Source organism: Apostichopus japonicus, chromosome 9, assembly GCF_037975245.1.
Source record: "Apostichopus japonicus isolate 1M-3 chromosome 9, ASM3797524v1, whole genome shotgun sequence".
Lineage (NCBI taxonomy): Eukaryota > Metazoa > Echinodermata > Holothuroidea > Aspidochirotida > Stichopodidae > Apostichopus > Apostichopus japonicus.
Window position 1 is genome coordinate 20,869,263 of NC_092569.1, and position 13,097 is coordinate 20,882,359.

General features: G+C 34.3%; 1 protein-coding gene across 3 annotated transcripts; it reads right to left on the reverse strand.

The window, feature by feature from the left end:
* Window positions 1-980: 980 nt before the first annotated feature.
* On the reverse strand, window positions 981-11,281 carry LOC139973084 (uncharacterized). Of its 3 annotated transcripts, XM_071979482.1 has the most exons (10): window positions 11,107-11,281; window positions 8,474-8,514; window positions 7,686-7,781; window positions 6,217-6,465; window positions 5,769-5,852; window positions 5,305-5,463; window positions 4,528-4,733; window positions 3,712-4,002; window positions 2,743-3,010; window positions 981-2,330 (listed from the first exon to the last, which is right to left on the reverse strand). In XM_071979482.1, exons 3-10 carry the CDS (start codon window positions 7,735-7,737, stop codon window positions 2,221-2,223), a joined length of 1,419 nt encoding a protein of 472 aa, XP_071835583.1. In that variant the 5' UTR covers window positions 7,738-7,781; window positions 8,474-8,514; window positions 11,107-11,281; the 3' UTR covers window positions 981-2,220. The 3 variants fall into 3 exon arrangements, with proteins under 3 accessions (XP_071835583.1, XP_071835582.1, XP_071835581.1); XM_071979481.1 differs by lacking the exon at window positions 8,474-8,514; XM_071979480.1 differs by lacking the exons at window positions 8,474-8,514; window positions 11,107-11,281 and adding an exon at window positions 7,954-8,109.
* Window positions 11,282-13,097: the final 1,816 nt, after the last annotated feature.

Here is a 13,097-nt window from a genome sequence, read left to right on the forward strand (position 1 = left end):
GCTAGAACGCATAATGCCAACGCACGTTTACTTCTAATAGCGTAAGTGTTAGAAACTGCTTCCCAACGTGTAAAGTGTCCTCTCCGAATTCCGGCGTTAACGAAGATTTGGACCTTTATCTTTCGGATTCTTCTTCAAGCAACGATGAAGATGACTTTCTCCAACGAGACATTGATGAAGAAGAACCAGCAAACGAAGACAATAACGGACTTTTGACGTATCGCTTTGAGTCCCATCAATACACATTCAATTCTTATTTACGGCTTGGCTTGCCTATAAAGAGTGGTTATTCTGTGTTAAATTGTCAGATTCAAAGCGCCAGGGGTGCACTCTTTACAATCATAACACTTGGGTAATACGCCCTTAATGACAGTTATTTAAAGCCAATTTATACGCTTTAACACACCAAAAGAATCACTGTGGACGAGTGGTGCGGACTTTGGTTCGTGACACGAAGATCCGGGGTTCGATTCCTACCTTCGCCTGATGAGTCCCAAAAGGACGAAACCGGTCGTAAAGTGGAATTTGTCTGGTGTGTTATTCTTTATGGATTTACTATATATCTGTCATACTACTTGCTACACATTCAATTCTTATATATATATATATATATATATATATATATATATATATATATATATATATATATATATATATATATATATATATATATATGTACATATATATATATATATATGTATATATGTATATATATATATATATATATATATATATATAGTATATATATGTATGTATATATACTGGACGACACAGTCGTGTATGTAACTTAATTTTTCCTAGCACGGTTGTGCGGTTTGTTGCTATGGCTACAGGCATGAAACTCGAGTGACAACATGCTGTAGGTTACCGTATAAGTATACTATGTAATGTACTTGTTCTACTTCCATGTATTGAACACTTTTGCAGCAGGAAGTGAACACCTGAATATTTGTGTATGTGTGTGGTGTGAAGAGTGTCAAATCAAAATGATGAAAGCAGAAAACCCGAAAAAGAAGGGCACGGATTAATTTATGTGTAAATATCTAACAAAGAGTAAAATTATATTGAACCTCTTTTTCAACAACAACAAATATTTCAATAACAAACTTCATTGTCATCCAAAGATTGTTAAAGTTCTTTATTTACAAATGTAAGTCTTACACACTGTTTGAATAAACTTTCTATTAGTAAATTAATATTTCTGAATTCTAACACATCATAATTTAGCATTAATGTTAATTACCTATAAAGCCTCATGTTCCTCTACAGCTGATACCTTGTAAATATGTTGTTGACCGAGCTAGCAAATTTAACGAACTTGTGACATTGAAAGTATCGCACAATCCAGCTTTCCATTATGGCACTTTACCTTATTTTGCACATTTCCTTGAATCTCCTCAAGCAAATAGTGAACAGGTGCTACACATAAATTTCGTATGCTAATAAGTCATTTTATTAACGATGATACGCTAATCCAAAAAATACTTTCTTAATAAAACTAGTATGTTGAGGTCCAAATAAAATAACATAGAATAACAAGGCTATGTGATGCCAAAACCTTTTCGTTTGATATTTGAGAGGATCCCATCACAGTGAAGGTAATCTGCTTTATATAAGAGTTATAATCTGTATTACGAGGTGAAAGTGAAAGTGGTTCCTATTACAATTTCGCAAATTGTTTCCTTACATATGACTTCTGATACCAAAAATGTGTCCGTGCAACACAATCGATAAATTAACTATTATATTCCTCATCTTGTGAATAGGAGGGTGTAGTATCTTTATCAACTACAAGTTTAAATTTGAATATCATAATCTGCTGGTTTTGGAAAATTGAACATACAACCCTCATTCCCCTGTCATGATGTGGTCTTATAGTAACGAAACTTGAGTAATAAGACTCACACCTCAGTTCTTCATGATCTTAGCTTCTAGTGTTTTAATAATATGACCTGATTATCAAGTTCATTGCATGTTCTGAGGGCCAAATCGTCATACTCGTCACTAAGTATTTTTTTTAGATCAGAGGGTATCACGATTTCACAGAAGAAATGGTCGTGAATATCTGTAAGTAGAGCCTCACAACGGCTTAATTTTCATATCCACTGCTACAACAGAACAGTTGTAATCGTGAGTATTCCTTTGAAACAAACATATTCCGGCATCCCAAGGGCCACCGTAGATACCATTCAACATAATAGCATAACAAGCATTGAACCATCAGCCGCCGGGATGGAATTCACTAGTAGCACAATTTTGAAGCACTAAGTCATTGTCCTGATCGTAGGTAGAAAATTTCATATCTCGATGGTAATCCATGTAGTCATAATCTGTTTAATATAAAAAAGAGAGTTTTTATACTAAGCTTCTTTAAAATTTCATGAGAAGACTTTTTACAAACTTATCCATTTCTTTTTACAGTTATTGTTACAGGCTAACTGAAAAAACACAGATATGTCATATACTTTGCAAATGCAGTCTATAGGCTTCCTGTAGCCTAAACAAGCATGAAACCTAAATTTAGCATTGTGTACCTTTCGATTTTAGTTGAAGTATCCCAAGAACTTCGTTAGCATTTGCATATTAGTAATTCCCCTTCGCACTCTTTCAAGCGTTTAAAGAGGTATTGACAAATATACTATGGCATTAAGAACAAACAATTATACATTTTACATTCAGTCAACAAAACCATACTAAACTGAACTTGTCAGAGGCATGTGATATTCGCGGAAAAATACGTACCAAAGCTCCCTGTGTAACTTCCAAGCGTTATCTCGTATTTTGTTGCCTCGGAGCTAATTCTAAAAAGATTGTAATGAAGATATTCACTGGCATCATTGGTGGTGTTGAACCAAATATCAATTCTGAGTTGATGATCTCTCTCAGCTGATATGACATGTATTTTCTCATTTCCAAGCCAGAAACTAGAATTGAGATCGCCAAATCCATCTCTGTAGGTTATCCAATCATTGTAAAATGACACAGAAGCATCAACTCGCCTCTGAAACAGCTGTATAAAAAATAACCGCTTGTTTTAGAACGATACACAAGTTGAATATGTACAGTTTAATTGAAGGTGACAAGAGTTGCCTCTGGAAGAGATCTTATAATTGCTGAAATGGATTTATGCGACGACGAAAGAATTGGGAACACTTCATGAGAATTAAGAAAATACTGAAGTTGCTACTATTATGCAATTAGTTAATTATATAAACTGTGCTTTCTTGTCTGCTTCCTATATGAACGTTACCTATATGATGGCATATCTCATGTAACCTACAAGGCTTGCAGAAGTTACTCAAGTGACGAACGTTTGGTATCGCTGGTCGAAATTTGACCCAGAGCGAAATATAAAGGGACTTATGCCGTCATTTGGTCAAGAATTTTGTTGCTAGTAGTAGCTTTGGGAACAATCTAAGATAGTAGTTAAAGATCGAAATATAAGTGAATGTTAGATTAAGTGGAATATAATCAACATCAACGTCTTGTTTGCATGATGACAGGGTAATAGCAACTCCGCGGTTTGATTAGTAAGAGGACAGGAACATTACAGCGTGCGGCCACGTATACTTAAAATGTGTTCCAGCAATAGTGTTACAGACGTATGGGATAATATTAATAATATAAAAGAAAAAGCATCTGCAAAAGAACAGTTACGAGTTATGCGAAATGTGAAATGACAAGTGTCTTGGTTTCGTGAAGAAAACTTACCATCCAACCACCTTTGCAATAAACTTGGAAAGGTTCATGTGCCCAAGAAGGCGGATGTATCGAATAAATGCCTTCTTTGGTGGATAAACCTTTATAAACATCCTGACAGTTTGTGAGTACTTCACAAGTCGTACCATTTCCCCAGTAGCCCTCTTTACACTCGCAAGATGAACTTTGACCTTTGCTCTGGCATGTTGCATCATTACTGCAAGAGTATTCTTCACAGTGGAGAACATCATTTTCACATGTGCAACGTCTTGTGCAGTTTAAGTTAACATGCAATGATCCGTTCTGTGCAGAAATGTTCAAGAATACGAGCAAGTCGAGAGAAAATGTTAACTCTGCTCAAATGAGACTTCATTCAACGGTTTATAATATATAATACATTAGTGGAAACTTTGACGTTATATTCATTGTCTTTTTTAATCTGAACTTTAATGCCCAAAAAAAATGGGATATCGGCACGTTGTGACTACTGCATTTTCTGAATGGTAGATATAATAACTTTAAACGAATCTTCAAATCAATTTTTCTGCCCAACCTAAAGATGTCATAAGTGATATCCGAATCTGACTAGTATTAACCAATATAACCTTCAAATTACGTTTCGAAAAACTTCGTATTTCGTAAACGCTTAAAGAAAGTGAATTTTTCAACGGAATAAGTAAGAAGCCTATAATAGGAATAAGTATGAACACAATAAATGTACGCGCTCGTTTAGTTATTGATATTGATGTTTTTTACACTCTCTAAAGGAGATCTTCGAAAAACGTGACACATGCGAAAAATGACAAATGTCGAGTTATGTGAAAATACCGAAATGACTCCCATGAACGAGTGGTAGCATCCGCATTCATACAACGGTATGCATGCTCCATCTCTGATAAGGAATCCATCTGGACAGACACACGTATAACCTGGTTCATCGTCACAGCTTTTAAAACAACCATTGAGTCCATCGGGATCATCGCACGTAGTTTGGCATGAACAGTGCATCCATACCATGTTGGTTGGGCAAGATTCTGAAGTAAAATGACATGTTCAAGTCGGCGGTCGTAACAATGCCCTTTACTATGCAATCAACAACATGACGGTTCTTTCAAATGCTCACCTGGCCAAATGTTTACAAAAATTAGAAATTCTGAACGGAGATATTACATCCCAGAAGAAGTCTCTTAAGTATAATACTGTAAGAATTATTTTTAATATCATTTTGAGAGGTAACAATCAGAATATCGTTACTTGTAGCTTTACCACTTCAGTTTGTTTCTGACATGTAAAAGGTCAATTAAACCGAGGTTAATTCAGCACATTGCGAAGAATGTCTGTTGTGAATGGTAATGTTATTGGTTGGCTATTATAACATATTCTGATTGAGATATGAAACTAAGCTATCAAATATGCACACATGTTACTGTTTAATCAAATAAAGTAAGTTACAATAGTGTCTTACCGTCTAAGTATTATATAATATAGATATTTGAGAAGGCCAGGCGGTAGGGAATACACATATGCCTATCTAATTGTTACAATTGTTTCTCCAATTGTGAACTGAAATAATTGTAATTGTAATGGTATACATTTTTAAATCACCTGTTGTAGGCATCCGTGTTGTTGATAGCTCAATTGTACTTGTATCTGTAGTTGTCGATGGCGTTTCAACGGTTGACGTTAATAAACGTATTTCCTCCGTAGATGGCATCGACGTTGACTTGATTTCACCCATTGTTGTTTCTTGTTTAATTCTCGCACCTGAAAAGGGAAATGGTCAGTGTTAGTTGCTGTCCAATCGTTTTCAATACATGTTAATTCTTTAAACCATCGAAAATAAGATAAATCTATATCAACTGTAATAACTTCGAACAAGTGTATACAGACTAAATAACTAATACTGCCGTATGTTTGTTGCTCAGATGAACATTCATCATGTATCAGCTGATTAAGATGCATGGGAACTAACGTTTCTGACGAAACAACTGTAGTCGTAGATAAATTTGATGTTAATTCTATCACTTAATCATTCAAGCTCTAGACAAAACGAAAAACCATCACGTTACCTGTTGAGACCATCGATGTTGTTGAAAATTCATTTGTGCTGATGGTTGTCATTTCATCGCTTGACCGAAGTAATGTTGTTTCATCTGTTGAGTGCATGGTTGTAATTAGTAATTTACTCGGTGCTGTTGCTAGTTTATTGATTGAATCTAATGATTGATTTATTAAATATCACATTTGTTGATATTTACAATCATAACACTAAGTTTTAAATGGTCCCGTAATAATAATTTAAAAAAAAATAGACACATGATAGGACGTTAGCATACGATTATAAAATATTTACCTAACAATCTTAATACACAACATTCTTAATGTTGAATTAGTCCAAGCCGTGTAAAACCAAATTCTTCTTGACGTTCATATTGTCGACATGATAATGATGAATACCAATCTGTTTCATGACTGAGTCAAATAATTAAAAAAGTACACCACATGCTGTATCGTTACCTGTTGTAGGTATCACTGTTGTTGACAACAAACTTTTGGATCGTGTTGTCATTTCATCAGTTGACGGTAACATTCGCACCCCATCTGTTGAGTATACTGTAGTTGCTGATTGGTCACTCATATCCGTTCCCAACGAATTTGTTGTTGTTGACGTTTCACCGGTTGACATTAATGATCGCATTTCATCAGTAGAGTGCATCCATGTTGATTTGATTCCACTCAGTGTTGTTTCCGTTTTTGTTCTCTCATCTGTTAACGACAATGATTAGTGTCAGATGTTTTTCTATCTTTTCCAATGTATACTTGCCTAACTCTTTTTATCTTATACATTAATATCTAACCATCTAAGAAAAAAATGTAACCTACCTCGTCAAACTGTCAGAGATATAGAATTAGAGATGTTTCCCGAGAAATATTCGAAAGAATGTTTCGATAGCAAAGTACATATTCTTAATACTTATCAGCTTGTTGTGTTCTTACTTTACGTTGTGTTGATATTATCCCCACGGTTTATGTCATGAGTGAGATGGTGTATTATACTTGTATTTTGGATTCATCAATTGTAGTTGTAAAATACTATAGCCATTATAACTAATGACTTTGTAAAAGTCAGTTTTCGATACATGAAATCATGATATGCAACTTACAAACATATACAATTATTTCGAGCATTTCTTTTGACTCATTACCATTTGGTTAACATAACGATATACGAAAGCAAATAGTGTTGTCTATATTAGTATTCAGACATTTCAACTAGGACGTAAAGATTCACTCAATTTTATGTCGGTGGCTCTGCCGAGAAGAGTTAAACTTAATATATTACTTACATTTAGTATTCACATACAATACTCCTGATATACAACCTGGCAACGAGAACTCATAGCGAGCATTTCGTTTGACGTATTACCATTCTTTAACATATATTACAACGCTATACGGAGGTAAATAAAGTTTGTTTACACAATTATATGTACAAAGTGAGTTTTATATTAGTGAGTCTGTTTAAAGAAACAGATAACTGAACATCCGCTGCCATCAAAAAATTAAGTGGTTCGTCTGAACCGAAAATATGCATATATATTTCCTTCTAAAACAGATTTATTTGATGTCTTGATGCTCTTTCTTTCTTTCCCTTTGGGCCAGTACTCAGAGCGTTGGATGCCAAATAGAGTTTATAGTTAGAGAGGATGGTTGTAAATATATCTTCACTACAACTTCCCATGAATAAGCAAAGCGTTTAACTAAGATTCAGTCATTTCAGGATTCTCTATATATTCACCAAATAGTTCATAATAATTACTATTATCCATATGACATATACGTTTGAATATAATATGTAAATGAAGCTTCAAATTAAATTACTGTTCCTTTTGCAGTGCAAAAAAAGTCAGTTTTTACTTCGATACATTTATTACTTGTCTACATTTATAACTTCTTACATTACTTAAATAGCAACTGTTACTTACCGATACTCGGTATTACCTCCATTTGATTGCTGCAGTTACCACCACAAGGCATAACGGCATCTTTAAATGAGTGTGTTTTTGTGCACTTGAAAAAAGCTGAAATCATAAGAACTGTTAGTTTAAAGATCATAATCGAGCAGTTACATAACAAATATTTGCTACAAGTATAATAACTGATCCGTGTTTGCTGATTCATGCTTTTTTTTAAATTCACAACGTCAAAGTAATGAGATGAAATGTTAGATCTACTTTCCGTTATTCTACTTACCAACGCTTCCCGCCATCGAAGAATAAATGCAAATACCAAGAAGGAAGCAATGAAAGATACACGAAAACTGAATCTCACTCATCTTCTTTTCTTAATGTTTAGTAGAAACTAAGAGTTCTTCTGGATAATTCCTTGTCAAGCTCATCAATGTTCTCAGTTACTTTGAAAACCCTCGTGTTTCTACGCAGATAACGAAGTTTGAGGGAACACACAACCGATCACGTGATTCAAATTCAGCATTATTGTTAATGTTAATATTGGCCAAAGGCGACAACAGAAAATGGAAACAGCCACGCTATTGATCGAAAGATGTTGACGTCGTTTGGAATACAATATGAAGTCTACTTGTTCAGAATTATACGCAGAGACACAATATTGAAAATATATGATATAAAATCAATAAACAGACCTAATTCTTTATAATTGAATTAATGAATTGTTATTATGTCTTATATTTGTGATTTTTGGGGTCGTTATTTAAGAAAACGTATTTTTTTATATTGTTTATATTGTAACTCACTGTTTGTAATATCAACGAGGGCTCTTGTTTTCACAGCCGACCTAGATTGAATGGAAAGATTCGCCGCGTTGATTGGGAAATAACTGCTTGTGTACGAAATCTCTAATATTTATGACCTTAAAATATATCAAGAACAATTTTGTAGAATTACCAATGGTTTGGATCTCTGGCAAATTAGACGATTAAACGAAGAAAAATCTTCCGCAAACAAAGAGTAAGAAATAAATGAGCAGTATGAATGATCGATTATGTTAGACAACATTTCTTTAGGATTTGCACTAACATTTACAAATGACAGTAAATTAACATATACATGAAGAGGAAGATATTCTTTGTGAACTGGTGAGGTTGAAACGTTAATTTTTAACCGACAAAGCCCTTACGTATCACATTAGCTAAGATGTAATGTTTAAAATATAACTAAAAAAACTTACGTTTGAACAACATTACGGCAGTTTTTCTAAGATATTCCATATTTTACAACTGTTGGAAACGTTTCTTAACACGGGATTCCACAAATGTTCTTATGGTTATATACAGCTAGAAATTACTTCGAAACGTTATTGAACGAGAAGTACGATCTTCATTCCATTTTTAGTATGAATTTTATTCATTTTTATTGACTTTGTTTATGACTATCCAAATTCAAAGTTATTATGCATTGTTCACATTCAACATATAAGGAATAATCATGTAACTGCAATAACAAGACATGATTTCTCAGCATACTGAGTGAACGTTTGTAAAGTACGGTACCGCCCTGCCCAAATTACTGTACAAACTAAACAACTGGCTGAATGAAGGAACAAAGATAAATCCCAACGACAAATTATGATGAGAGACCTAATCAAGTGGACTGTGAAGAAAACAGGCCATTAGTCACTGCGACCACCATATACCAATACCTGTTCGCCATTCATTCATGTCACATATATCACTAAAATTGTTATGCCGACACGTACGTATGCAGCCAAATTAAATAAATATGTATAACATACCATAATTGTTAAAATAGCTATTTTAACAATTATGTTGTACTTATTAGTATTACTAGTCCCATATATTGGAGGGCAATATATATGATTACACATTCGTGAACAAATCATTGAGACATTGTAATTCCGAAACAAGCTCAAAATACATTTCTAAAGGCAAATCATATCGCCCGAACAAATAAAAAGTTGATCACTTGTTTCAATCCCCTCATAATTTACAACGCCATCAGATTTCCATACGTAATTCGTAGCAACATCTAAAACAGACCTGGTGAACAATATTGTTCAAAAGTTTTTCATATAAGCACCTCCAATTTTACCACAAATTCTCCTCGATCCCCTCCCTCTTTGACCCCTCCCATGATCGACAATTTTTTTTAAAGCACCTCCCCCCGCCAGTGTTGACAAAGTTATAGCAGACATTACGTTAAAAGTTAGATTTTGAAACGACATAGCCTTAGTGCGTCAAGTCGATCTGAGCTAAACAACAAATTCTGACGCCATTTTTTTTTTTTAAGTAGGGCACCATTTGGGGTAAAAGTAGGTACAAAAAGAATTTTAACAACTGATATTTCTAAAATAATATCCTATGCATGGTTACTATCATGAAAGTTACGAAATTACATCTCACTGTCAATCTCAAGTCCGGGACAGTGTTGCTTTTTGTCGTCGTGAGAAACTAACTATATGCATTCTATCCGAGGATTTGAAACGAAAATGTAAATCCTTGGGAGCTAGGATCCTCCCCAATCCCAACCATGGTTCATGTCAACAAAATATTCGACTTATACACTATGTATAGTTCTATGAAATTAGCGGTTACTTTTTATACAGCTGTTTCAGAAGCGGGTTGGTGGATCTGTTTCATTTTATGAGACTTGGAATAACTACAGAGATGGATTTGGTGATCTTAACTCTAGTTTCTGGCTTGGAAACGAGAAATTACACGTCAAATCAGCTCAGAGAGATCATCAACTAAGAATTGATATTTTGTTCAACGATACCTATGATGACAGTGCATATCTTCATTACAACCTGTTTCGAGTTAGCTCCGAGGCAACACAATACGAGATAACGCTTGGAAGCTACACAGGGAGCTTCGGTACGTATTGTTCCGCGAATGGCAACTACCTCTGAACAGTAGTGTGGTTCAGTTGACTGAACTTTGACGTATATTGATTTTGACCCTTTTCCGCATTGGGGGTGGGAAAACAATTAGGGTCTGGGGGCACTTATCTTGTTAGGGCTGGCTATAAAGGTTAGGGACAACTTCTCTATTAGGAAGTTGATTTAGATCAATAGGGAACAAAATTTGGAATTGATAATTTTATAAAAAATTCCAAATATATGCAAATTATAATATGCAAATTAGGTCGCAATTTAATTTTAATTGGAAAACAACAAAATACAATAAAATCACTACGGACTTCAAAATTGACTTCAAATTGTATGATGAAGGTTCTTCTGGGGCTGCTCTTTCAGATGATACCTTATTTTCTGAAATCTGTTGAGGATTGACAGAGTTATGACTGATTTAATTTGTGGTTTACTTTGTTTACTTTCTACAAATACAGCCTAACGTTGGCATAACGTTAGGCCTAGCCTAGCCATTTTTGTAAAAAACGCTATTGAACTTACAATTTCTGGGTCCTCAAAGGACCGAACCTTGATAAACTGGTTCGACCAGAAGGTCCTGGACCTCATCACGGTATCTGACCAATCGTCCCACATCTTTAGGGCCTATTGGGCCGTAATTTGGGACACTGTGTGCAGCCACGACCTATTTGAAAATATCAACTACGTAACAGTCCATTGAAATGTACACTAAACATTCTATGACACAGTATTGCGCAAGAACAGTGGTTGCTATCGACTTACAAAGGAAGTGAGGGCGCTATGTCATAACTATCAATTACAAAGAAGTGAGCGGCCTAAATATCTAAAAGAGGGTAAAAAAAAAACACGTTGGTAGGTTAAAGCGTTCGGGAACGAGAATTTGTTCAAAAATGAACGGATTTGGACGATTTTGGTGTCAAATTACAGGAAATTTCAAGGACATTTGCATTTTTCTCAGAACTCTCTATAGATATATTCCTGAAATGCTCAGAATATGTTCAAAACATGTTAGGGTTTATACCAAATATAATGAGGGGGTTTGTTCAACTTTTATTTTCTGTCACGATTTTTATGAAGCGAACATCGATTTTTAGCCAAATTACGTCATTTTCAGATTGACCTTTGACCTTTGAGCCCCACCCACTAAAAAAAATCACAGTGACCCCCCTTTTTATTTGTTTTATACACAAACGTATGGTCTTAGCTACATTTCAATACCTATACCAATACTAAATGAATGTTGTAGGATGTAAGATGGCTGAGTAATAATTTTTTTTAAATTCAATGATTATTTTAGTCGATATCGACTTAAGATAGCTGAAAAGATGTTGTACTTTATGTATCAGGACCGCTTAGGACGAGTGCAAGAGAGAGATGGGGAATTGTTAATGAAGTTCTTAGAATACATTTAAAAAAAAAACCAGAGAAGTACACAATCCAAAGTTGAGGCCAATGTTGTTAACTTTCATTCTTGTTTAGGTTATAGGAAGCTTTAGTCTACATTCGAAAAAGAAGACACAAACTAATTTTATATATATATATATATATATATATGTATATATATATATATATATATATATATATATATATATATATATATATATATATATATATATATCTGTATATATATATATATGTGTAGCCTAGTAATTAAATACACTGTTTACGTGCTTTACATTACTTAGCTAAATATTGTAAAAGGAAATATTTGGTAAGTGTGACGACAGTGTTCCCTTCAAATTTAAAACGAAGCTTATTTTAATAAACTCTCTTGTTTATACATTTAACAGAATATGACTACATGGATTACCATCGAGATATGAAATTTTCAACTTACGATCAGGACAATGACTTAGCCAACCAAAACTGTGCTCATACTTCTTATCATCCCGGCGGCTGGTGGTTCAATGCTTGCCATGTTATTATGTTGAATGGAATCTACGGTGGCCCTTGGAATACAAGGTATCTGTTTGTTTCAAAGGATTACACGCGATAAAAACTGTTCTGTTGTGGCAGTGGATATGAAAATGAAGCCTTTGTGAGACTGTACTTACAGAGGTTCACAACCATTTCTTCTGTGAAGTCATGAACTCATGACTTTAAAAAATATTGCTTGCTGGATGTCTAATGTTAATTGGTTGGAGCGAGAAAGAGGAGGGGACAGGATTGTGACGATTTGGATAAAACATCAATGAAAAACATTCAATGAACTTGATCATCAGGTCATATTAATAAACCACTAGTAGCTAAGATTATGAAGAACTGAAGTGTCAGTCTGATTATTCAAGGTTCGTTATTATAAGACCACATCGTGACAGAGGAATGAAGGTTGGATCTTCAATTTACCCGAAACCAGCAGATTATAGTTATATAAATATAAAATAGTAGTTGATGAAGCTACTAAACCCTGCTATTCACAAGATGATGAGAATGTAAATAATGAATTTGAATTATCAATTGTGTTGCACGGACACGTTTTGGTATCAGTAGTAAAATGTAATAAAAAGAACCAC

Bases quoted from the DNA above. Each gene is read 5' to 3' on its own strand.
- LOC139973084 (XM_071979480.1), bottom strand. From the start codon at position 8,035: ATGAGTGAGATTCAGTTTTCGTGTATCTTTCATTGCTTCCTTCTTGGT. The intron at 4,734-5,304 runs GTGATTTAAAAA...ATTTTACTTCAG, and splicing joins AACACGGATGCCTACAACAG to AATCTTGCCCAACCAACATG. The intron at 4,003-4,527 runs GTATTTTCACAT...ATTTCTGCACAG, and splicing joins CGTTCATGGGAGTCATTTCG to AACGGATCATTGCATGTTAA.